We start from the raw sequence: 19,924 nt of genomic DNA on the forward strand, positions 1-19,924 counted from the left end.
TACAGATTTAAGAGTGAGAATCATCACTTAATAACTTTGGGTATCTTCATTGCCAGTTCTCTTTCAGTAGTCACTGAATGAATGATAGGCACCTCTAGAAAGTGATTTATTCTGTCTTAAGATAAGGATCTAAGAAAGGTTTGATGGATCACCTAGAAATGTCGGTCTCAATTTGCCCAGAGTCTGGATGGCTAGATCAAGTTTGATATTTGGTTGGTGGGTGGCTAAATTTGTAACTTTCCCTAAAAGGCACCCATATAGTAGATGAAGTGCACCAGAAGATATAAGAAAGCAAGTATAGTTTTAAAAATTTTCCTTAGTAGTACTACACTTTGAAACATAACTAGACATGACATCTTTATTGTGGAATGAAATAAACAAAGCTGGAGGAAACCAACCCTTAGACATTGGTAATAAAGTACTGCTTGTTTGCATCACAACACTCAGGTTTTCATACACATGTGTACATTGCACAGAAGACACGTCATCCACAAGCAATATGCTGTTTCATTCCAGTGAAAGGAGTTTTTAACAGCATGATCCAACATGCCAGTAGTTTGGAAGAGCAAGTGTGAACAGACAACAAAAATTCAGGGATGGTTCCAATTCTAACATCTGAGGTAGCTACTGAAATTGGAAGAGGACTGAGATGCAGGCATTTAATGTCTCTCTCTGGTAAAAAATAAATGGTTTAAATATATTTTCAAAATTCTATTTTATCCAGACTCTCAGTTGTATTACAGAACATTTAAGTAGAAAAGGAAAAGTAAATTAACTCTACCCTGACCGAAATCTGCGCAATAGGGAAAGAAGATATAGTTCACATCCTCCCTGCTTGTGAGTCAGTCCCTCTTCTGGAATTAACAATTCCTTCTCTTTTGACTCTTTTAGCCTTGTACTTCCTTGGCCTTTTCCCAAGTTCCCTAAAAATAATTCTTCTGCTAACACCCATCAGCCACAAAATGACAGGAATATCTTCATCTCCTTGTCTCTGAAAAGGAAAGCAAATGCAACAAAATGTCTGTCTGAAAATCTCATAGGAGACTATTTTCTTCTCCAACAAAACCAAAGTGGAGCTTAGCCTCTTTGCCCTAGTACCTGAAAAAAGTGTAAAAGAGTATGAATGTCTTTATTCAAAAATCAAATTCTTTTTAAGTTCTGTTTGAGCTCAAGGAAATTCTAGTGTCGCTTCAGAAATAAACCTTGTCTCTGTTTTAATTTTTTTAGAAATAAACCCAACAATTACTCCTCTGAAAATATCTTTTCACCCTTCTTTGGAGGTTTTTTTTTTCTGTTTGAATAACTGGAAAAGGTAAAAAACAACCTTGTGAAGTTACGTAGAAAAGATACCAAGATTTTGAAATCTTTTGAAAGTATATTGTTATTCTCAAGTCAGCCTTCAAAGAGGCAGCATGTCAATACCATATAAAACACAGAAACTGAGAAGTATTTTTGTTTGATTTGGGTCCTATCAGAAGCAAGAAAGGTATTTCCTTTAGTGAGAAGTCACCCCTAAATAAAACACACAAATGTGAAAATTTTAGATTTTCCGCAAGATTTTCCATGTCATTTAGTGTTTTCAGTCTTTAATCTCATAATAAACCAAGCAATTTCTAGAATTGGTGCAGTCAAAAATCTTTGTGTTACATGTATACATTCCCACTTATCTCCAGCACAGTGGTATATGTAAACAAGAAAATGATTTAAAGAAAAAGAAGCAGAAAAATAGATGGTGAGCAAAGAGAATGAGAGGGAAGGAGAATTGCTTTCCTGCCTCACTCACATGTCTTGCAAGAATCTGAGATAAGAACCTAGAGAGCTCTGTTAAGCTGCTCAACCCCCTGACCTGCCAGTTAGGAGAAAGAGAGGGGAAAGTCTATATTTAACAGGATACTTATCCAAGTCAGTGAAAAGACCCTTAAAAAGTCAATGGACACATGTGACAGGATTTCCTGTTTGTTTATTTGTTTTGGTAGTCATCGTTCTTGAATCCTCTGCACATGCAAGGGAAGAAAATGTGTTCCACTCACTGCTTTCCTCTACAGGCTCTCACATCAATTACCCCTCTCTTGCAGGGAATTGCAGTACTCCTCTGAGGATTACAAAGCTTAACACTTACCTGCCATCAACTGGACCAGAAGGTTGCTAGAGGCTAATAAAGCCAAACCAAGAGTTTTATTCTTTCCAAGGTTCTAGGTTAAACAAGAACCTTTGGCTTCAAAGCTAACAGGCACTTCACCAGATCAATCTCAAATAAGACCTGTCTATATCTTACAGTCATGTAAGGACTGTTTTAATGTTTCCCCGAGTTTGGGAAAAGGGATCTATATTAAACATTTCCTGGTGGGGTCCATCACAGAAGATGGCTGCTTCATAAGCATCTCTGAGTGGAATGAATGTATGTACTCTTTGTAGATGTGCAGAGAAGAGCATTTCCCACAAGTGCTATTTTAGCATCCATAAGGCCTACTGAGTGACCATATATTTATTTCCAGATTGCATTTTGTTTCTATCCTGTGGAGGATTAGATCTGATTGTTAAAAAATGATCACATCTGGGGCAGGTTCTTAGACTTCATTTCTGCAAATTGTTGTCCACTCTTGGATTGAGGGAAGGGCTGAATGAGTTTGCTACAAGGAATTAGCCTTATGTCCCAAGATGTTCAGTGTCACTGAGAATACCACATGGTCTGTTTCAGGCTTTTTTTTAATAAGATACTGAAAATAAATTCAAGAATGGCAAACATGTGCACACACAGACACACACACACATACAACGTTCAAGCCTCCTTTTCCTTGGGTAAAGTAGTTGGATTGGCCAAAGCTTACACATTGTTGGCAATTCTACCACTTCTTAGTGGATGTAATAATTAATTTGTCTCCTGTTTTCTGTCTTTGCTGTTCCTTGAGTTCACATGAAATTTGTGAATTCTCTTATTACAGTGAAAGGAATAGGAGGTTTGGACAAAAATTGCCTAACCAAGTCTACAGGATTTGGAACTGGTCTTTTGTAGCTCCACAAGTACTGTGAAGGGAGTGGAATAATCATATCTAAACCTGGCAATAGCATTTTTTCGCTAAGTACTCAGTCAGAAATAATTTAAAATATTGATCTTATCTTGGGTAAATCAGTAACCAAGTCCTGGAGTGCCTTTATCATGGAAGCTATCTTCCTTTCTCTTCCCCATGCCGGTTTACAGAAATGAATCTCCTGAGGCATGTCTCTTTAAAGAAATTAAGGAATCTGAGATGTATAAATTAGCCTTTTCTCCCTTATAGTTTCAGCATAATCAAGTATTTGAGGATATCCATTTTGTAGATCTGAGGTCATCTCAACACTTTATTGGATATCCTCCCAAATCTGTTCTCTTTAGACTTGTTTTCCAGATGAACTGTTTTGCTCCAGAATCTTGAATTTCTGTTGTACTTTTCCCTGCTGAACCTATTGTCTCTTCTCTATTTTATCTTCTAGACTAGTACTTGCTCTGGCATAAGGATTTCCAGACTTTTGTTTTGCATGTAATTGTTTGGGTTTTATCTTTGTTGCATCACAGACTGTCTATGTAATTGGTCAACGAAAGAAACTCTTCCTGAAGAATCCTGTATTTGGGTTAAACAGGCTTTTGAATGTCAGGATGAGTTGGGATAATTTCATGTCATGTTCTTGTGTCGAGCAACTGTACAAAATGACTGATTGTCTTCTCCAGTAGTTGCCTGAACAGTTTTAGACAGTCTTGAGAGTCTGGAGTTTTAGAATACATGTTTACTGAGATTTCACAGCATCACAGAATGAACTAGGTTGGAAAAGACCTTTAAGATCATCAAGTCTAACCTATGACCTGACACCTCCTCATCAACTAAACCAAGGCACTGAGTGCCACATCCAGTCCTTTTTTAAATACATCCAGGGACGGTGACTCCAGCACCTTCCTGGGCCAACGATTCCATTGCCCAGTCACTCTTTTGATGAAGAACTTCTTTCTAACATCCAACCTAAATTTCCCTTGGTGCAGCTTAGGACTGTGTCCTCTCATTCTGTCAGTTGCTGTGTGGGAGAATAGTCACACCCCCCAGCTGACCACAGCCACCTTTCAGGAAGTTGTGGAGAGTGCTAAGGTCACCTCTGAGTCTCCTTTTCTCCAGACTAAACAATCCCAGCACCCTCAGCCGTTCCTCACAGGGCTTGTGTTCCAATCCACTCACCAGCCTTGTTTACTTCTCTAGATTCACTCAAGAATCTCAACGTCCTTCCTAAACTGAGGGGCTCAGAACTGGACACACGCAAATTAATTATGAAAATAATGTTTACATTAAAATAGTGCTATTGGTGCATCTTACTAACACACTGGAATAAGATTTTCCTTGGGAATCTTGCAATTTATTTCACCAAGATAAAAATGGATCTGCTTTAGTTTGTTTCTTTCAGCAAAAGTTTCTTTTTTTTATTCTCTGTCTATCAAACTTGAATAAATTTGGAAAGTTCTCCTTCAAAAGGTGAAAAAACAACCTTTTGTGGCAACCTTGTAAATTAAATTCTTCATGCTTTATTTAATATTTTCCTTTTAATATTATAATTACTCTTTTAAAGCAAAGCAAATTTTTCAAGACTGCAGCAAATGTACAGTTATTCTTAAGGATATGTGGTTCCTCACTGTTTCTTGGCATGGGAAAAGAAGAGATATTGAGTTGGCGTTATCGTAAGGCATTTAGACTGTATGTACTTTTGGCCAAAAGACTTCAGTTACAAAACAAAAACCCATCCTGTGTTGTCACTGTGCTTCACATTTCTATGCTAATTGCTTTTAGCTTGGATTGTATGATAATACATGTGTTTGATATGTGTGGTTTGTTTTTGTCGAACTCCATTATCCTGTCTCATGTTCTTGGAGTGCCTGAAGTAGTTTCACTAATCTGTCAGCATAGTATGTACTTGTGGATAAATATAGACGTGCAGCCACTCTGTGAGTGGTCATCATCATATGCTGAAGCTAAAAATTACCCCTTTGGTTATGGAAAGGCTGAGCTGATCTGCAGGCCTGCTCTAGCTCACACATTGCAGGTCTTCAGCATTTGTCTATTGAGAAACAATACCAAGAAACTGGAGGAAATGTCTTCCTCACAAGCAGTGAGGAAGTGTGAAACAGGATTATGAAACAACTAATTTATCTTTCAATTTTAGTTAGAAAAGGATTCTAACTTTTCTAACTGAAGGAGTGGAACATTTCAGGTATTCACAGGCTCATGGATATTACAGTAGCATGTTGGAGAAAATCCAGCGTGATCGGCTTTATAAAGGGGCTCGGTAGGTATGAAAATACTGTAAATAGATGTTTGCGTTTGTCTTACTGGTTTGTTCATTGTTGCTAAAGTGTAAATTTGACACAGTTTACTAAAAAAATGCAACCTCTGCTTTTCTGCTTAAAGATACTGAAAATTCAGTAACTGTATGGCTGAAGTTATATTCAGTGTAGCACAGATTCTTGGCTTGTGCATTATGATCGTTCAGTTGTTTTGATTAATCTTGCAGCTCTAAGAAAAATACCTTCAGTGCAGATCGTAGCAGGGACTCTCTTATGATCATTTAATTTAATGTACTCATCCCCAGTATCAGCTTTTGATCGTGTGTTGCACTAGAACTACTATGCTTTTTTACAGCTGTTTTTCTGATCAGGGAAATGATCAATACATGGAAAAATCTAGCAGTGATTTTACGTCAGGAGGCCTTTCTGTAGCTGTAGGGTATGGTTGTGGTGACAACCATGTGTGATATTTCACTGATACTTCCATATTTATTCCTTGTCTTTAATTATTTTAAAAATACATAAAATTGAGAAAATAATATGGTTATAGCCTGCGCTAAACGAAAATGCTCTGTGGGATAAGAGTATAATTTGAAATACAGCTTATTGCACATTTAGTAGAAAAATAAAGGACCATGTTAGAAACAAGAAAAGATGCTTCAGACAGAATTACACCCCCAAATGGTACAGACATTTTATAGTTGATCTAGCATGGTTAAACTTTGTTACAGATTTTCATAATACAGGAGCTTTAAGTATACAACTTTCTAAACTTGATCTGTAGATTCTCTGCTATGGCAGAGTCCTTGGGCACCAGGGTTACCATGGTCTCCTCCATGTGCATCACCATTCATTCTCTTTGGGGATGAGCTACTTTTCTCTAGGTAAAGGGTTTAGCTTAATTCAGTACTTGTGTAATACCTTACAATATGTAGACATTCAAACTAAATGCTTCTGTGGTCACTTCTGGTACTTCTCTTTGTATAACATTTACTATTTTGAAATCAGGCAGAAAAAACTAAATTTGTTAAGGAAATCAGTGTCTCAAATTAAGTATAACTCCTTCCTTCCACCTACCTCCCTCCATATATCTTCTGCATGAACTGCATGAACCCACAAAAGCTATACATGGTGATTTCTCATATTAAAATTATGAGGGAGTGTTTCACTGGTGTAGATGACAAAACTGAGCACATCTTTTTTATTGCTGTTTCTAAGGTTCCCATTATAATGTGTCAACACAAAGGGACCAACCAGGGATGACTTGAATGCAACTACTTCTTAAATTTTGAGTTCTTGATTTCTAATTTTATGTCTCAGAGGCAACTTTTTTTTTGTGATCTTTATAAGGCTGTCGGTCTAGGCATAAAAGCCATATTCTGTTAGAGCTCATGTGTTATCAGTATAGGTATCAGTGACAGTCTTGTCACTGGGCCAGATTTTTGCAATGCAAATATCAAACATATGCAAATGCTGGAGCTAATGAAGCTGGAAAGATGCCTTAGAAAGCCAAACCTAAATATAATAGTTCATGATCAACCCCAGACCTTCAGAGTATTGGCAGTGTTAGCTTTTGGACTAAAGATGCTTAAATGGAGTTAACAGCTACAAAATGGTATTTTAAAAAATTGAACTAAATCAATGTCATATGTCAGTCATTTCTCTTAACTGCTGTAATTGCTGTAGTAATGATAGATGTTAACCCCCAGGATGTGCTTTTTTTCTGTATTTGGGGTAAGGCTGAAAAGTTCTTTATTTCCGAGAAGAACTAGAATAAAACTTTTTGCTGCACTGGCAAATCTCACAGACAATTACATTCCACTATTACAGTGTGCAAATATGTGATTTTTCAGTTAGATGTCTGAAAAAAAATTTAAATCCGCCTGTGTCACAGACGTAACAGAATCATTGTTAAAAGGCTTCCTGCTAACAATGACTATGTGGATTTAAATTCCAGTCTCAGAATCCTGGCTGAATGCTACGGTGATTGAAGATTAGGGTGGCAGCTCCCAGGTAGCATGGCTAAGGCTTTTTAAACTTAATTTGACCAGGACATGGAGCGTACCTGCTCTCACACACGACCTGCCTGCCTCCCTTCAATCCTGCTTGCCAAAAAATTCTCCTGACTGAGCACTTGGAGATCAAGATGATTTCATGGGTAGATGTGAACCGGTCAAAACCACACATTTGGCAAATATATTCCTAATTGTAAAAATATTGTCTGACTCCATCCTAAAACTATTTGTGGAGAGATTTCCGTTGCTGGGTGTATTTGATAGCCCATAAAAATTTGCATCTGATCCTTTGCATCCCACTGTCTTCATGTTTAAGTTTTAAGAGAGCCTAGGTGATGACAGAAGAGCAGTAGCATTTACACTCTTCTCTGGTGGCACTTTTTTCAGTACTTTGAAGTAGATTATTATTGAGAACAAAAGTGCATTTTTAGAACAATTTTATGTAATATAAATGTAGGGCTGTTTTATATACTTTGTATTATGCAAAGAGTCCTAATGCCAGGAAGATTCCATTATAATGCTTTTGCCCTCAAAAATCAAGTGAAACTGCAGGAAACAAATCTAGCAGGAAACATCTGTTGCAGTGGGAGAAGTGCTGCTGCTGTGCTGAAGAGTGATGCTGCACCTCGCCAGTGAGGGGTTATTTTCAAAGAAAAGTATAGCTTTGTTATGCTTGCAGAATAATAGCTACATGAAGAGGAGCATTTTTGTCTTCTATTATTGTCATATAGGAAATTCTAAACTGATTTTTCTAAAGGAAAACGTTCTCTTTTCTCTAGCAGATCCTTTTTGTTTTTCAGTGTGTAACTTTGAGTTCTGATTTAAATACTCTCAAACCATAAAGTTTCTTCTTTTAAATTTTTATTTTTTTCTGTTCAGCAATGAAGTCTTAAAGTCCACAGGAAGGATCAAAAATCTAATTTATCCTTAAAACAATCATATATCACTAATAATTGACAATTAATTTCAGTAACACTTGCAATTCTGTTCCTCAAAGGAACAGACTAAAGGTGTTAGATGTGAGACAACCATCATTGTAGTTCATTTTTCTTTCTCTCTTTCTTTCTTTCTTTGCAACTTGGATGAGACATAAAATGTAACACTCTGGAGTGCAGTGCTATAGGGAAGTGCTGTAATGGTTTTAGTTCACAGTGTTTCCATGGTTTGTATTGCATTAAAGCATCTCTGTCCCAATCACCAGTAGCACTCATGGGCATTGCGACACTTTTATTACATTCAGAGTGGATAATGGCTGGTCTTGCCAGTGTTTCTGAATTTGCTGTTTTTAAAGTCGCTGGCAAAACTAACAGAGAGAGGGTGCTACCAGTACCTCCCTGAAAACCAAACATGACTTTCATTGCCAATAAGAGCTGAGCCCTGAGGATTTGGGGTTGTAAATTTTATGTGTAAAATGGTAGCATTTGAAGTGCTTCCATCTATTTTTCCTTCATTCACAGAAAAACAGCAAGTAGAGTTCAGTCTAGCATACAATATCTTGATACTCATTATGGGGAATTCAATCACAGGATAATTTAGATTGGTGGTAGATCACCCTAGTGGATGATTAGTCCAACCCCAGGTTGCTCATGAGTTAGGGAATGTTTCTCACGACCTTGTCTGGTCAACTTTCAAGTGTCTCCAAAAGTGGAGTTTCTGCTGTATATCTGGACAACATGTATCCATGTTTGATCACCCTCTTACAGTGGAAATTATTTCTATATATCTAATAGAAATTTCCCACATTCAGACTAGTGTCTGTTGCCTCTTGTTCTGTCATCCTCAGCTCAAAGAAGAATCTAGTTCCTCGGCATCTTTGCAATACTCGATTAGGTAGCTAAAGAGTGCTAAAGAGTCCAGCACTCTCAGCCTTTACTAATCTAGCAAACCCCTGACCATCTTTATGGTCCTCTCTTGGCCTTGCTTCAGAAGAGCAATGTCATTCTTGTATGGGAGAGCACAAAACTGAACGAAACACACCAGGTGTAATCTCAAAAGTGCCAGATGAAACTGTAGGGTTTGGTACCTTCAGGAAAGCTAATGTGTAATTAGTAATTTCATTAGTATAAGCCGCATGTCCGGGTGTCGGCAACTTTTTGTTCTTTGTCCATATATAAGCCACACCAGATTATTAGCCACACTTTCATTCGCAGTGAGGATCCGTGTGCAACTTTCACAAAGTTGCCAATTAGTAACAGAATCACGGGATTGTGGGTTTACTGGCTCGACTCAGGGCTGGGCGAACTCGACTCGGTGCTGCCCCACCACCACCGGGGCCGTGTGGGCTCGGCTTGGCGCTGCCCCACCACCAGGGCTGGCTGGCTGCCGCTTGGCGCGGGGCTGCCCTGGCACCGCTGGGGCCAGGCAGCTGCCACTCAGTGCTACCCTGCCGCCCCCGGACCCCAGCGGACTCCGACTTGACTCAGGGCTGCTGTGGGCTCGCACTTCCGGGTTGGCAAATTTCTGAACTTCGTTCATATATTGGCCACTCTGGAGTATAAGCTACACTTCCAGGTTCAGACCAAAATTTTAGTCAAAAGGGTGCAGCTTATACTTGTGAAATTACTGTACTTTTTGGCCATGGAAAACATTCCATGTCTGACTCTTCATGTAAGATTTAGACTGGTAACAAGTATGTTGTTTCTTGAGTCATTCTTGATGGATCTCAGTATAGATTACAGGAAGAATAAGACCCTTTACAAATCAGCATAGTCAAAAGACCAGACTCCTAACTTTTGCAAGGCTAAACCTTGCAAAAAGGTTAAAGTTTGAATAGCAATTAAGAATAAATTTCTGCTACTTGGCAACTGAGTTACAGGTCTGACTTGCATGCAAAAGATAAAAACTGAGGATGTTTTTCAGTTAGGTGTCAGCAAGTCTTACCATGTAAAAAAAAAAAAAAAGAGGATTGAGTATGCACAGCATAGTAAACACCACTCAATTTTAGCATAAAAGATTTGGTCTTTGATTTCTTCTTCCAGTTAGGTAATGTGTATTTTACCTATGGTTCCATGGGAGTTATATCAATGTATTATATATTTCTTTGATTAGCAGTTAGTCTCCAATTTTGCTTTGGCAGTGTAGTGAGCTGTTGAGGTGCTCTATGAAAGTTAAACCATGTTGAATTACCCAGAAGTGAATGTGTCTCTTCTCCCTTTCAGCTTCTCCAGTTGGTAACGGATATATCAAGCCACCTGTCCCTCCGGTTTCTGGTACACAGAGAGAAAAAGGACCTCCAGCCATGCTACCCATCAGCATTGACCCCGACAGTAAACCAGGAGAATATGTCCTGAAGAGCTTGTTTGTTAACTTCACTACTCTGGCTGAACGCAAGATTCGCATCATCATGGCAGAGCCTCTCGTGAGTACAAAGAAATTCCATGCATTTATATATATATATATACTGTGCTTCTTTTAAAAAACAGGCTTGCTTACTCTGCAGTGAAGAATATTTTGCTGCAATCTGCGTTGGAGTTTGATAGTGTTTCCCAAAGTGTAAGATATGCTGCTATGGCAATTAGAATGTTGTGGGAGAGGGCAGAGGTATGCAAGATATGCCAAAGGGGTGACATGAAAAGGAATTAATATTTAATTTCTGTTTGCAATATGGGCACGTGCTAATGGGATTGAGAGGCAGAAGAGGTGTCAGCCAGCATAGATTTCACAGCTGGGAGAGCAGTCACTTGAGTCAAGATGTATTAGAAAATAATGAAATATGATAAAAATAGTATTTTTGAACATTACAGGTTTTCACCCAAAACATGGAAATGGCTACCACTGCTGGCCTCTCTTTTATTTCTGACAGTAGTAGATTTCATAGTCTAACAGAGGACTATGGCACCTATTTTTCAGATAGGAAAAGCATGCAGCAACTTGAAAAAGGAGTTACATTACAAGGTCTTGCACAGTGAGAGAGCCATTGTTATTTGTATTTTTAGGCAAATTTAGCATGCAAGTATGTCTGTTACAATTTGACTTATGTAACTGAACTTCCAGGACTCTGCTCATTTAACTTGAGATTACATTTTATATATGTTCTTGTTATTTTGATTAAGGTAGAATATTTCTATAATTTATATTTTAGTTCTGATGAGGCAAAAAACCCGACTGAAATCTCTACTTCTGTACAATAAGAGAATTTTAACAAAATCTTAGAACGTTTTTGTTATAAAGTCCAATGTAGAATACTTAGTTTGGTTCCCCATATTCAGGATATTTTGAAGAGCAGAATTAAAATTTTCTTTGTTCTGATGGCATCTGTTTAGCTTTGATTTAGATTCAAAAGCATTTGATGCTTGGAAAGTTTTACCAGGCTTTCTTCTGAAACATTAGCTTAGATGCAAGATGACAGAACTATCTTACATAATTTGGAAGTAACACCAAAAAAAGCTTACAGTAAAGAATATTATGAAAAAAATCCATTTTTTTCTTCTTTGATGAGTTCCCTCCAAATCACAAAAAGTAGAATAAATTGACAGTCATAGTGTAGGTTCTTTTAAAAAATAAAATACCAGCAACTATTTATTACCATCCAGTCTTCATGTGATGCTCAGAGAACATCTTTAAAATTTTAAAACAGAATGTGCATAAAATTACTTGACAAGATCAGGAAAACAGCATGACAACCAGTACTGAATACACAATTTCCTTGCAGCAAATTTGTTAGTATTAAACATGAACCTCTGCATTTTCATATAAGATTTCAGGCATGGATTTATTCCCATTTCACCTTGTGTTAAAATGGTTTTAAGTTGCTGTGTGGTAATATGTTGGGTTTTTTCACTTGAAACTATTATTATCTGAATGTTGATCTTATTCTGGTTCAATGGAATTTTATTTGGTAAATTCTGGACATTTATTTGGTAAATGTAGAATGTAGAAATATTACAACAGACTGGAATGTCACCTTCTTGTCATCATTTTCAGAATGTATTTTTTACAGGGGTCTGACCATGAGACACTAACAATAATTCAATTACATACTCACATCTCATTAGTACTAATAAAACTTACAAGTCATGGCATGCTGCTATTTGAGGCTGGTTGTGACCAATGAGTCAGCAGGATTCTGTAGACATGCAGTCAAAATGATCTTGAAATAATTAAGTTGTAATGAAAGAAGTGACAAGGGAAAATGGCAAAAATTATTCTCGAATAACAGCTAAGAATTTAAGTCTACCCTTTTTGTGATGTAGCAGCTGGATGTTTAGCAGATTTGTTCCCACATTTTACTCTACTGATTAGAAATGTGACCACGAAGTCCCAGGGATTTGGGAGATGAAGTTTATAAATTGATGGTGAAAAGCCTTTTGGCCTGTTTTCACAATAGGTAGTCAGATGGTGAACTCTTTGAAGTTTATGTTCTAATTAAACTCAAGTGCACTTCAAAGAAAGTCAAACTTGCACAGTGCTCAACACTGAGATGTTTCTAGTTTGATTTCTCCAAGTCATTACAAGATATGACAGTTTAATTTTATAATGAGTGAGGAATATTTGGGATATCTTCTAGAGAAGATAAAATTATCTGTTTATAATATTGTTGCCTTTGCATCTCTTTTATTGCATAGTCTAACTCACAGTGAAGCCCTGAAGTTACTATGGTTAAATTAAATACTTACTGACACCTTTTTTACCTAGATTATTCTTTTCATGCACCTATTCTGCCTGCTTATATTTTCTATTTATCATTCTATTTATCTATTTATCATTATCATTTTTCTATTTATCATTTCTCTCCGTTTTGTTGGGCTCTCTATGCCCATGTGATATATAGGTTTCTTTCTTTTCTGATGCACACAGAGCCGAAGTGTAAATTAAGTGTTCTGACAACTGTGTTGGAAAACCGTGTTTGTGTCACACCATGAGTTGCAGATGCTAGAAAGGACTAGAAATCTTTGCTGTCTTCTAGGGTGTCAGTGAAGGACAGAGCAAACCGCACCCCTTCCATGAAGCTTCATCTGGGATAGCAATATTCCAGTGGGAGAGAAAGCAGAGGGCAATGTCACCTACTTCTGCTGCCTTGGCTGGCAACTGATTATAATTTGAAATTTTGGTTACTGGATCTGGCAGTGATCATCATAAAAAACACACTTCCCAGTTAATATATTTCCTAGACATGAATATAATGTCAACTATCCACTGCTATGTCTTTAACAAGTCAAAACGGAAAACTTTTGTTTCCAGATTTGACGTTTTTTAACTTTGTCTGCAGACTATTTTATTCAGGTCAGTTTTTCCCATTTTTAGGATCTCTTATTTATAAAATAATAATTCAGTAATTTGAAGTTCACAATCATGTGGCTAATTTTTAATGATTAACTACTGTACCCAGATTGTCAAATTGTATTATTTCAAAGTATTTGATGGCAGACTTGATTGAAGTGGATTGTCCAGTTTATAAAATTAAATTCCCATAAATGAAATGTAAATAATTTTTCCTTGATAATCTTTAACAATTTCTTGGTTCTTTTCTGTAGATAATTTGTTCTTATTTGTAACAAATATTAAAGATTTTATCCCGCAGACCTTTTTTCACAGCTCATTTAATTAATATTAATTTTTATCAATTTTTATTCTAAATCTTCTCTGCATTGCTTCACATATAAACACAATTTGATATTTTATTACTGCTGATTTTTTTCAAGTAGAGGTGACCTTGAAATGAAGCTAGAAAGAGGAAGTGAGGGAAATATTCTTACCAGTTCAAATGAAAGAATATGTTTCATAGCTCTGTAAAGAGGAAGCCCAGAAAACAGTTTTCCTTTTTTAGGACTGTTGATTATCACTTTGGGTAATAATTCATCCTGTGCATACAGAGCAGGCTAATCTTTAAATACGGCTTTCAGCAGTACTTACACACAGCTGTAGACATTGATAAAACATAGGGAGCTACAGGCATTGACAGTTGTTAATGGTTAATTTAGCTGTTGGTAAACTTTCATTATGCTCTTCTCCTGCAAGCATCTTCTTTTAGTGAGCTTGTCTAAATTCAGGATCTCTCTGAATACTGAAGTCAGGGACAGAATTTACTCATTATAGGATTGGGACTATAAGCATATTCATGTATTCTGCATGTAGCTCTTTCCTTTTATTCAGCAGGTTTCATCTCACCATTAGGAAAAAACGCTGAAAGGACTGATGTGGTTGATACTAGTGTCTTTATTACGCCCATTTCATTAGAAGCTTGAAGACATTAAAGTAGAGATCTATTTCAAGACAGGGCTGGTGATAACAACCTAGCAGATGGTTCAGACAACTTTGAAAAAAAGGAAAGAATAATGGAAAGTGCAGAGACTGACCAACAAATAGATATAATGGGACTGGTTTCTGATTAGCTTCAGTCTAGGTTTTACTTTCTCTAGGCAAGAGAAGAATATGCTAAGAATGGGGAAAAGGAAGAAAAGGAAGTAGGTTTTTTGTTTTCAGAGGACTGTGATAACTAGTAAGATTTATGTAGGCTATGATAATTCCAAGCAGTTTTATCCCACAGCTGTAATGTAGAATTTTCTGGTTTACATGGACTAAAACTTCAGCTGCATCACACAAGGTGACAACTCCTTGGTTGTCACCTGTATTGGAGCACATTACTATTGCACATATTTTATATTTGAAGTCCTCATTAATAGTTTGGCATGTACAGGGACTTTGGACCCCTGTTTGTTCACAGTGAATAGATAGTAGTTACTGTAAGGGACAAGTAATTTCCTGGAAAAGAGGAAATGCGAGCTGCCTTGCTCTGTTCTAGCTATTCACCCAGTATATGTATGCCCAGACAAATTCACAATTGCACAACTTTATTTGAATATCTTTTTGCAAATATATATTGAAAATTCTGTTATCTTTTCTCATACAAAACCTATCTCCCTAGGACCTTTCCTGTATAAATGCTACAAGCATGCTTGCTTCCCGTGTCATCTGTCCCCATCCACCTCTGTGTCACTGAAGGATTATGCCACTTATCATTAATCTAATTCTTTTATTCCACGAGTGTTTGTGCTACTCAAAATTTTGTGAGTAGTCAATCCCAGCTCTACGGACCTCATCATCCATAATACCATAACTCTGTAACTAATGTCTCATACTGTATTTATTATTTATTTATTTAGCATTTAAATTATAGAAATAAATATTATTATAGTAGCATTTATAGACCTAGTTGCAACAAATAATGTGTAGGTCATTAAGAATAATTATTCGTAATTATTCTTTCAATAATTGTCTCTGAAGATACTTCTTTATGAAATTCTGCCTCACTTTATTATACTGTGCTGAGGACTGTTCTCTCACCTCTTCATAAGAAAGGGAAACATCTCCACAACATATTACTTTAGGTACTCAATATGTAACCTGAACATGTATGATCCTTTCATTGTAGGGAGCCCCACAGATCTGTGACAGTGCATATGTTAATTGAATGTGTAAATTTATGTCTGTCAATTGGAGGACAGTCTGGAGCCCCAAGAACAGTCATTCACCTCAGGAAAGGATCTGTTTCCTAGTCCTCCCAGAAAGTGTCAGCTCAGCAGAGTTCCTTTCCTTAAAGTCATTGGCTGGATCCTGGGTCAACTTTTTAGACTAGTAGCTGGTCTTAGCATTTTATTTAACATCTAGCCCCATCTAAGGACTTCTTGTTGCCCAGAGAGGCTGTAAGTGCTGAATCCCTGGAAGTATTCAAGACCAGAATAGAGAAATCTAGGGTAAGGTGTCCCTGCCCATGCCAGGAGGGTTGGAGTTTAATGATCTTTAAAGTCCTTCCAACCCATACCATTCCATGATTCTATGATTCTGAGTTTAGTTTCAGTGTCGACTCTCTCCTCATTTCTGTTTCCTTTTACTCAGATTTTCCAGCAGCTAATTTATCTGTTTCAAGAATCAGTTAAGCAGAACAATGGTTCAGTCATCTCTCCCCTCCTTCACTAATCAGCTTTCCTTGGGAGTTCACTGCCTTTTCAAGTATAGTCCAGTGATAACGAAGTCCAAGCTCAGCCAGTGTGTTCTTTTCTCCAGCAGAAGGAAAGCAGAGAACCTACCATATGCCCTTAATCACATTTTTGTGTCATTTAAGTTTCAGGGAAATATATCCATATATCTGGGTGCTCTTACCACTCTCCAGAAAATGAAAGACCTACTACAGTAATTTCAGGCCAATCTCATCACTGGTATGCCATCATGAAGGACAGAAGAAAATCAAGCATACACTTGGTAGCATTCTTGCCAGATAAGTAGCAATTCAGTAAAGAGGTATCTTCCCATAGCTTCACAACAGCTTCATCCTTTGCATGCTTTCACAGTTACATTTGAAGTCAGTGAGGTACTGCTTAATTTAAGTGCTCTTTTCTGGGACTGATTCTGGCATGACACCATTTATACATCAGACAGCTTTAATTATACCATATTTGACCCTGCCTATCTGGTGGCATGACAAATATGAGAAAACTCGAAATACTTCACATAACTACCTTCCTAAATTGGAGATCCACCCAATTTTTCCACCCAATTGTTTCACCAGCTGGGCATGCAATAGGTGTGGAAGCTATGGCTTCTAGGGCCAACATATTTGTAGCAAAAGAACAGTGAAGGTTTACATTTGCTCTGCAAGGGCATCTGGCTTCCTCCTTGAAAGTCTGTCAAATCAGTACCAGTAACCAGGAAGAAAAGGTTTCAGATCAAATCACCTGGGAACACCTCTCATATGGCACAGTTACAGCCTTTTAAATAGACACATAGCCAAGAGAGCTCCAAGTAACAGAATTTTAAAGAAAACTACTGGCAGTAATTCTCAAGGTCACTTTAAAAATACACTTTCCCCATCTGTTTTTCTGTTCTGTGAAAACAGGTGCACAGTTGGTGACAATAAGTATCTACTTGATGTTGAAGCAGTAGTGGACGTCAGACAGCACACCAAGGGCAGGGTCATTTGCTGTCCTTTATTACCCCTGATTGTTTGGATCATGAGAGAATGTGGTTCCGGTTTGCAGAGATCTCTACTGTGCTTGGAGCAGCCCTGCAATTACAACCCTAAATTTATTCAAATCAACTGATAAGGGTTTCCCATAGGCTTTATTGAATTAGGTCACATTATTCTGAGTGGGTAACCAGTGGTCAGGGCCCTAAGGGCACTAATAAGCCTTAATGGCCTCCTCTGAGTCTCTCCCACACCTGCCCATAGGCCAGGGCTCATTCCCATGTTTTGGAGCCATCAGTCCCTGCCACAACAGGACTAGTCTCCTGCTCCCACAGCCCTGCCCCCCGTAAGCCAGGTCACATAGCTAAAAAACCTTTAAAAACTTCAATAAACAGTTGAAACAATACCTTGAATAGTAGTTTCATGCAAAGGTCTTAACATAGACTTGGAAGTTTTCATCTCTATCATCTATCATTCTTATTGTTACATGGAAATCACTGTATCAAAGATTTTTTTTAGAGAATCATGCTTATTCCAGTCCAAAGGCTCATAAGTGAAAGATCTTGGACTCTCATACTTCATCCATCCTATGACACCACTCCTGACTACGACCCTATACATTCCCTGCCCTAGCAAATTAGATTCCAATCAATAAAATTTTATATTCTTATATTGAAATATTTTAGGTTAGAATCACACAGTCTGCTAACACAGGGCTGTGATGGACTTACAGTGTCAACATTAAGTGCCCACATTTTGTCTACAGATGGTCTTCTAAAATTTATCATACTTACAGGTTGTAAAATCTACCTCTTTTTCTATACATTGTAGTGTTGGAATAAATAAAATCAGGGAAAACTAAGGGACAGTGTTATAGTACTAACCAGGAGGATCCTAATAGACAGAGGATTTTGATGTGTTCATTAAGTTACAATTTCAAAAAGGCATTTCTATTAAAATGAGCTCTGAAAACAGCCAAAAAATTTCCTTTCTCACTTGTACTAGAGTGTACCTCAAATCTCTATAAAGTTATCCTTAGTACTCTTTTCAACGTACAGGCTTCACAAAAGCATGCATTTGAAATATTTCCTTCAGGTTTTACATGTCTTTAAAATATTTATTTCAGAACTTGTCCACTAGTAGTTGTCAGATTTATTGGGCTTAAAATATGGTAGTAAAAGAAATGTTTTACTTTCTACCTAAAATCATCTTACTTTGCAATGGAAAATAGAAACTGTGAGAGTAGTAGGTTTGTTGTTTTGATTTGTTGCGGGTTTTTTTTGTTTGGGTTGGTTTGGGGGATTGTTTTGTTTTGTTTGGTTGGTTGGTTTTTGGTTTGGTTTGGTTTGGTTTTCTGGGGTTTTTTTGCTGTTGCCTGCATAACTGTAACAGCATTTAACTTTTGTAATAGTTTATTGCCAACAGTTGAGGGAATATCTGGGAAATTTTGTACTGTTCAGGTGAGAATGGTAGAGTTCTTGGGTTGCTTGCTAAAGGTGAGTTGAAGAAAATTGGGTTTGTTTGTTGGGAGTTGTTTTCTTTGAGTTTTTTATACATTCTTGTTGTTTCAGGAATGTAATTTTTGTACTGTGCATCCAATAACAATCTATAGTTCAATGGGTTTGCTTCTTTCTTCTGGATGCTTGAAATTTACTTCCACGGAATATTACTTCTGAAAATCATTTTGGTATTTTTTTGGCCTGTATGGCCATTTTTTAATGGCATACCAGTTACTTCAGACTAAACATTTGTATAATCAAAATTTATGTGTCCACATTTTAGTTTCCTTGGTAGACAGCCTAGGTAAAAGATGCCTTTTGCAGAGAATGTGGCAATCAGACAAAAATTAGCCTGCAATACCTGATGTGATGGCACAGTCTATTATTGAATCAAAACAGTACATGACGAGGGTGCCAAAGAGTCAAAGCCAGGGATTGAAAATGTGTATTTGAAGCTGAACTGATAGTTTCCTGGGTTTTTTAATATACAGCAGCATACATGCACATCGTTTTTCACATGAACAAAACAGGAACTGTTACAAAAAAATCCCCAAAGCAATTACGTGAGGAAAGGAGAGATTCGGTAATACTGAGCTTGTCTTTTGAACATGCGCCTTTCATTATTTTTGCACATTAACTGTAATGACAAGTAGGTTTTTAACTTGAGCTTGTTAAATAATTTTCTTTCCGAGATGTAGCATATTTTTACATATATTTCATGGCCACTTGAAATATGCTTATTTCCACCAGATGATGTACTATGCATAATTAGCATTGCTTTTTTACTCAATTTGCAACTGTTAAATGAAGTCCATCACAGGTTTTGTTAACATTCTGTAATTTTGTCTTGTGCAAAGTTGTGGTTTTTCCTTGAAGCTGTATTGTCATATCTTTTTTATTATGTTTGTCTTTAGAATTTCCAGTTGCTGTATGCTTGGAATTTCATCTTATTTTACTCTCTGTGTATCGTGGTCACTGACACAGTTTCTTAAAAGAAGTGTCTAGCATCTAATTGATGCTAAGAGAAGTCAAAGATTCTGTTGTCAACCACCGAACAGGCAATTTATGTGTTTATGCATGAGGACCTGCTGACTTGCAAAGGATGGTTAATGAAAACAGGACACTAATTTGCCTGTTTCATAGAACTTGCAGGTGGGAGACAGTTGGGAGACTATCAGAGTAAACAGATTATCCTTTTCAGTCAAAAATC

General features: G+C 37.2%; 1 protein-coding gene across 1 annotated transcript in view; it reads left to right on the forward strand.

Annotated features, from left to right (window-relative positions):
• Positions 1–19,924, forward strand: part of LOC116992255 (protein furry homolog) — an 89,663-nt gene that overhangs the window by 18,506 nt on the left and 51,233 nt on the right. Inside the window, exon 2 of the mRNA XM_033051713.1 lies at positions 10,473–10,672. Coding sequence (XP_032907604.1) covers positions 10,473–10,672 — 200 coding nt within the window. The remainder of the gene's footprint in view (positions 1–10,472; positions 10,673–19,924) is intronic.

The sequence above is a fragment of the Catharus ustulatus genome, chromosome 2 (genome assembly GCF_009819885.2).
Source record: "Catharus ustulatus isolate bCatUst1 chromosome 2, bCatUst1.pri.v2, whole genome shotgun sequence".
In the NCBI taxonomy this organism is placed as follows: Eukaryota; Metazoa; Chordata; class Aves; order Passeriformes; family Turdidae; genus Catharus; species Catharus ustulatus.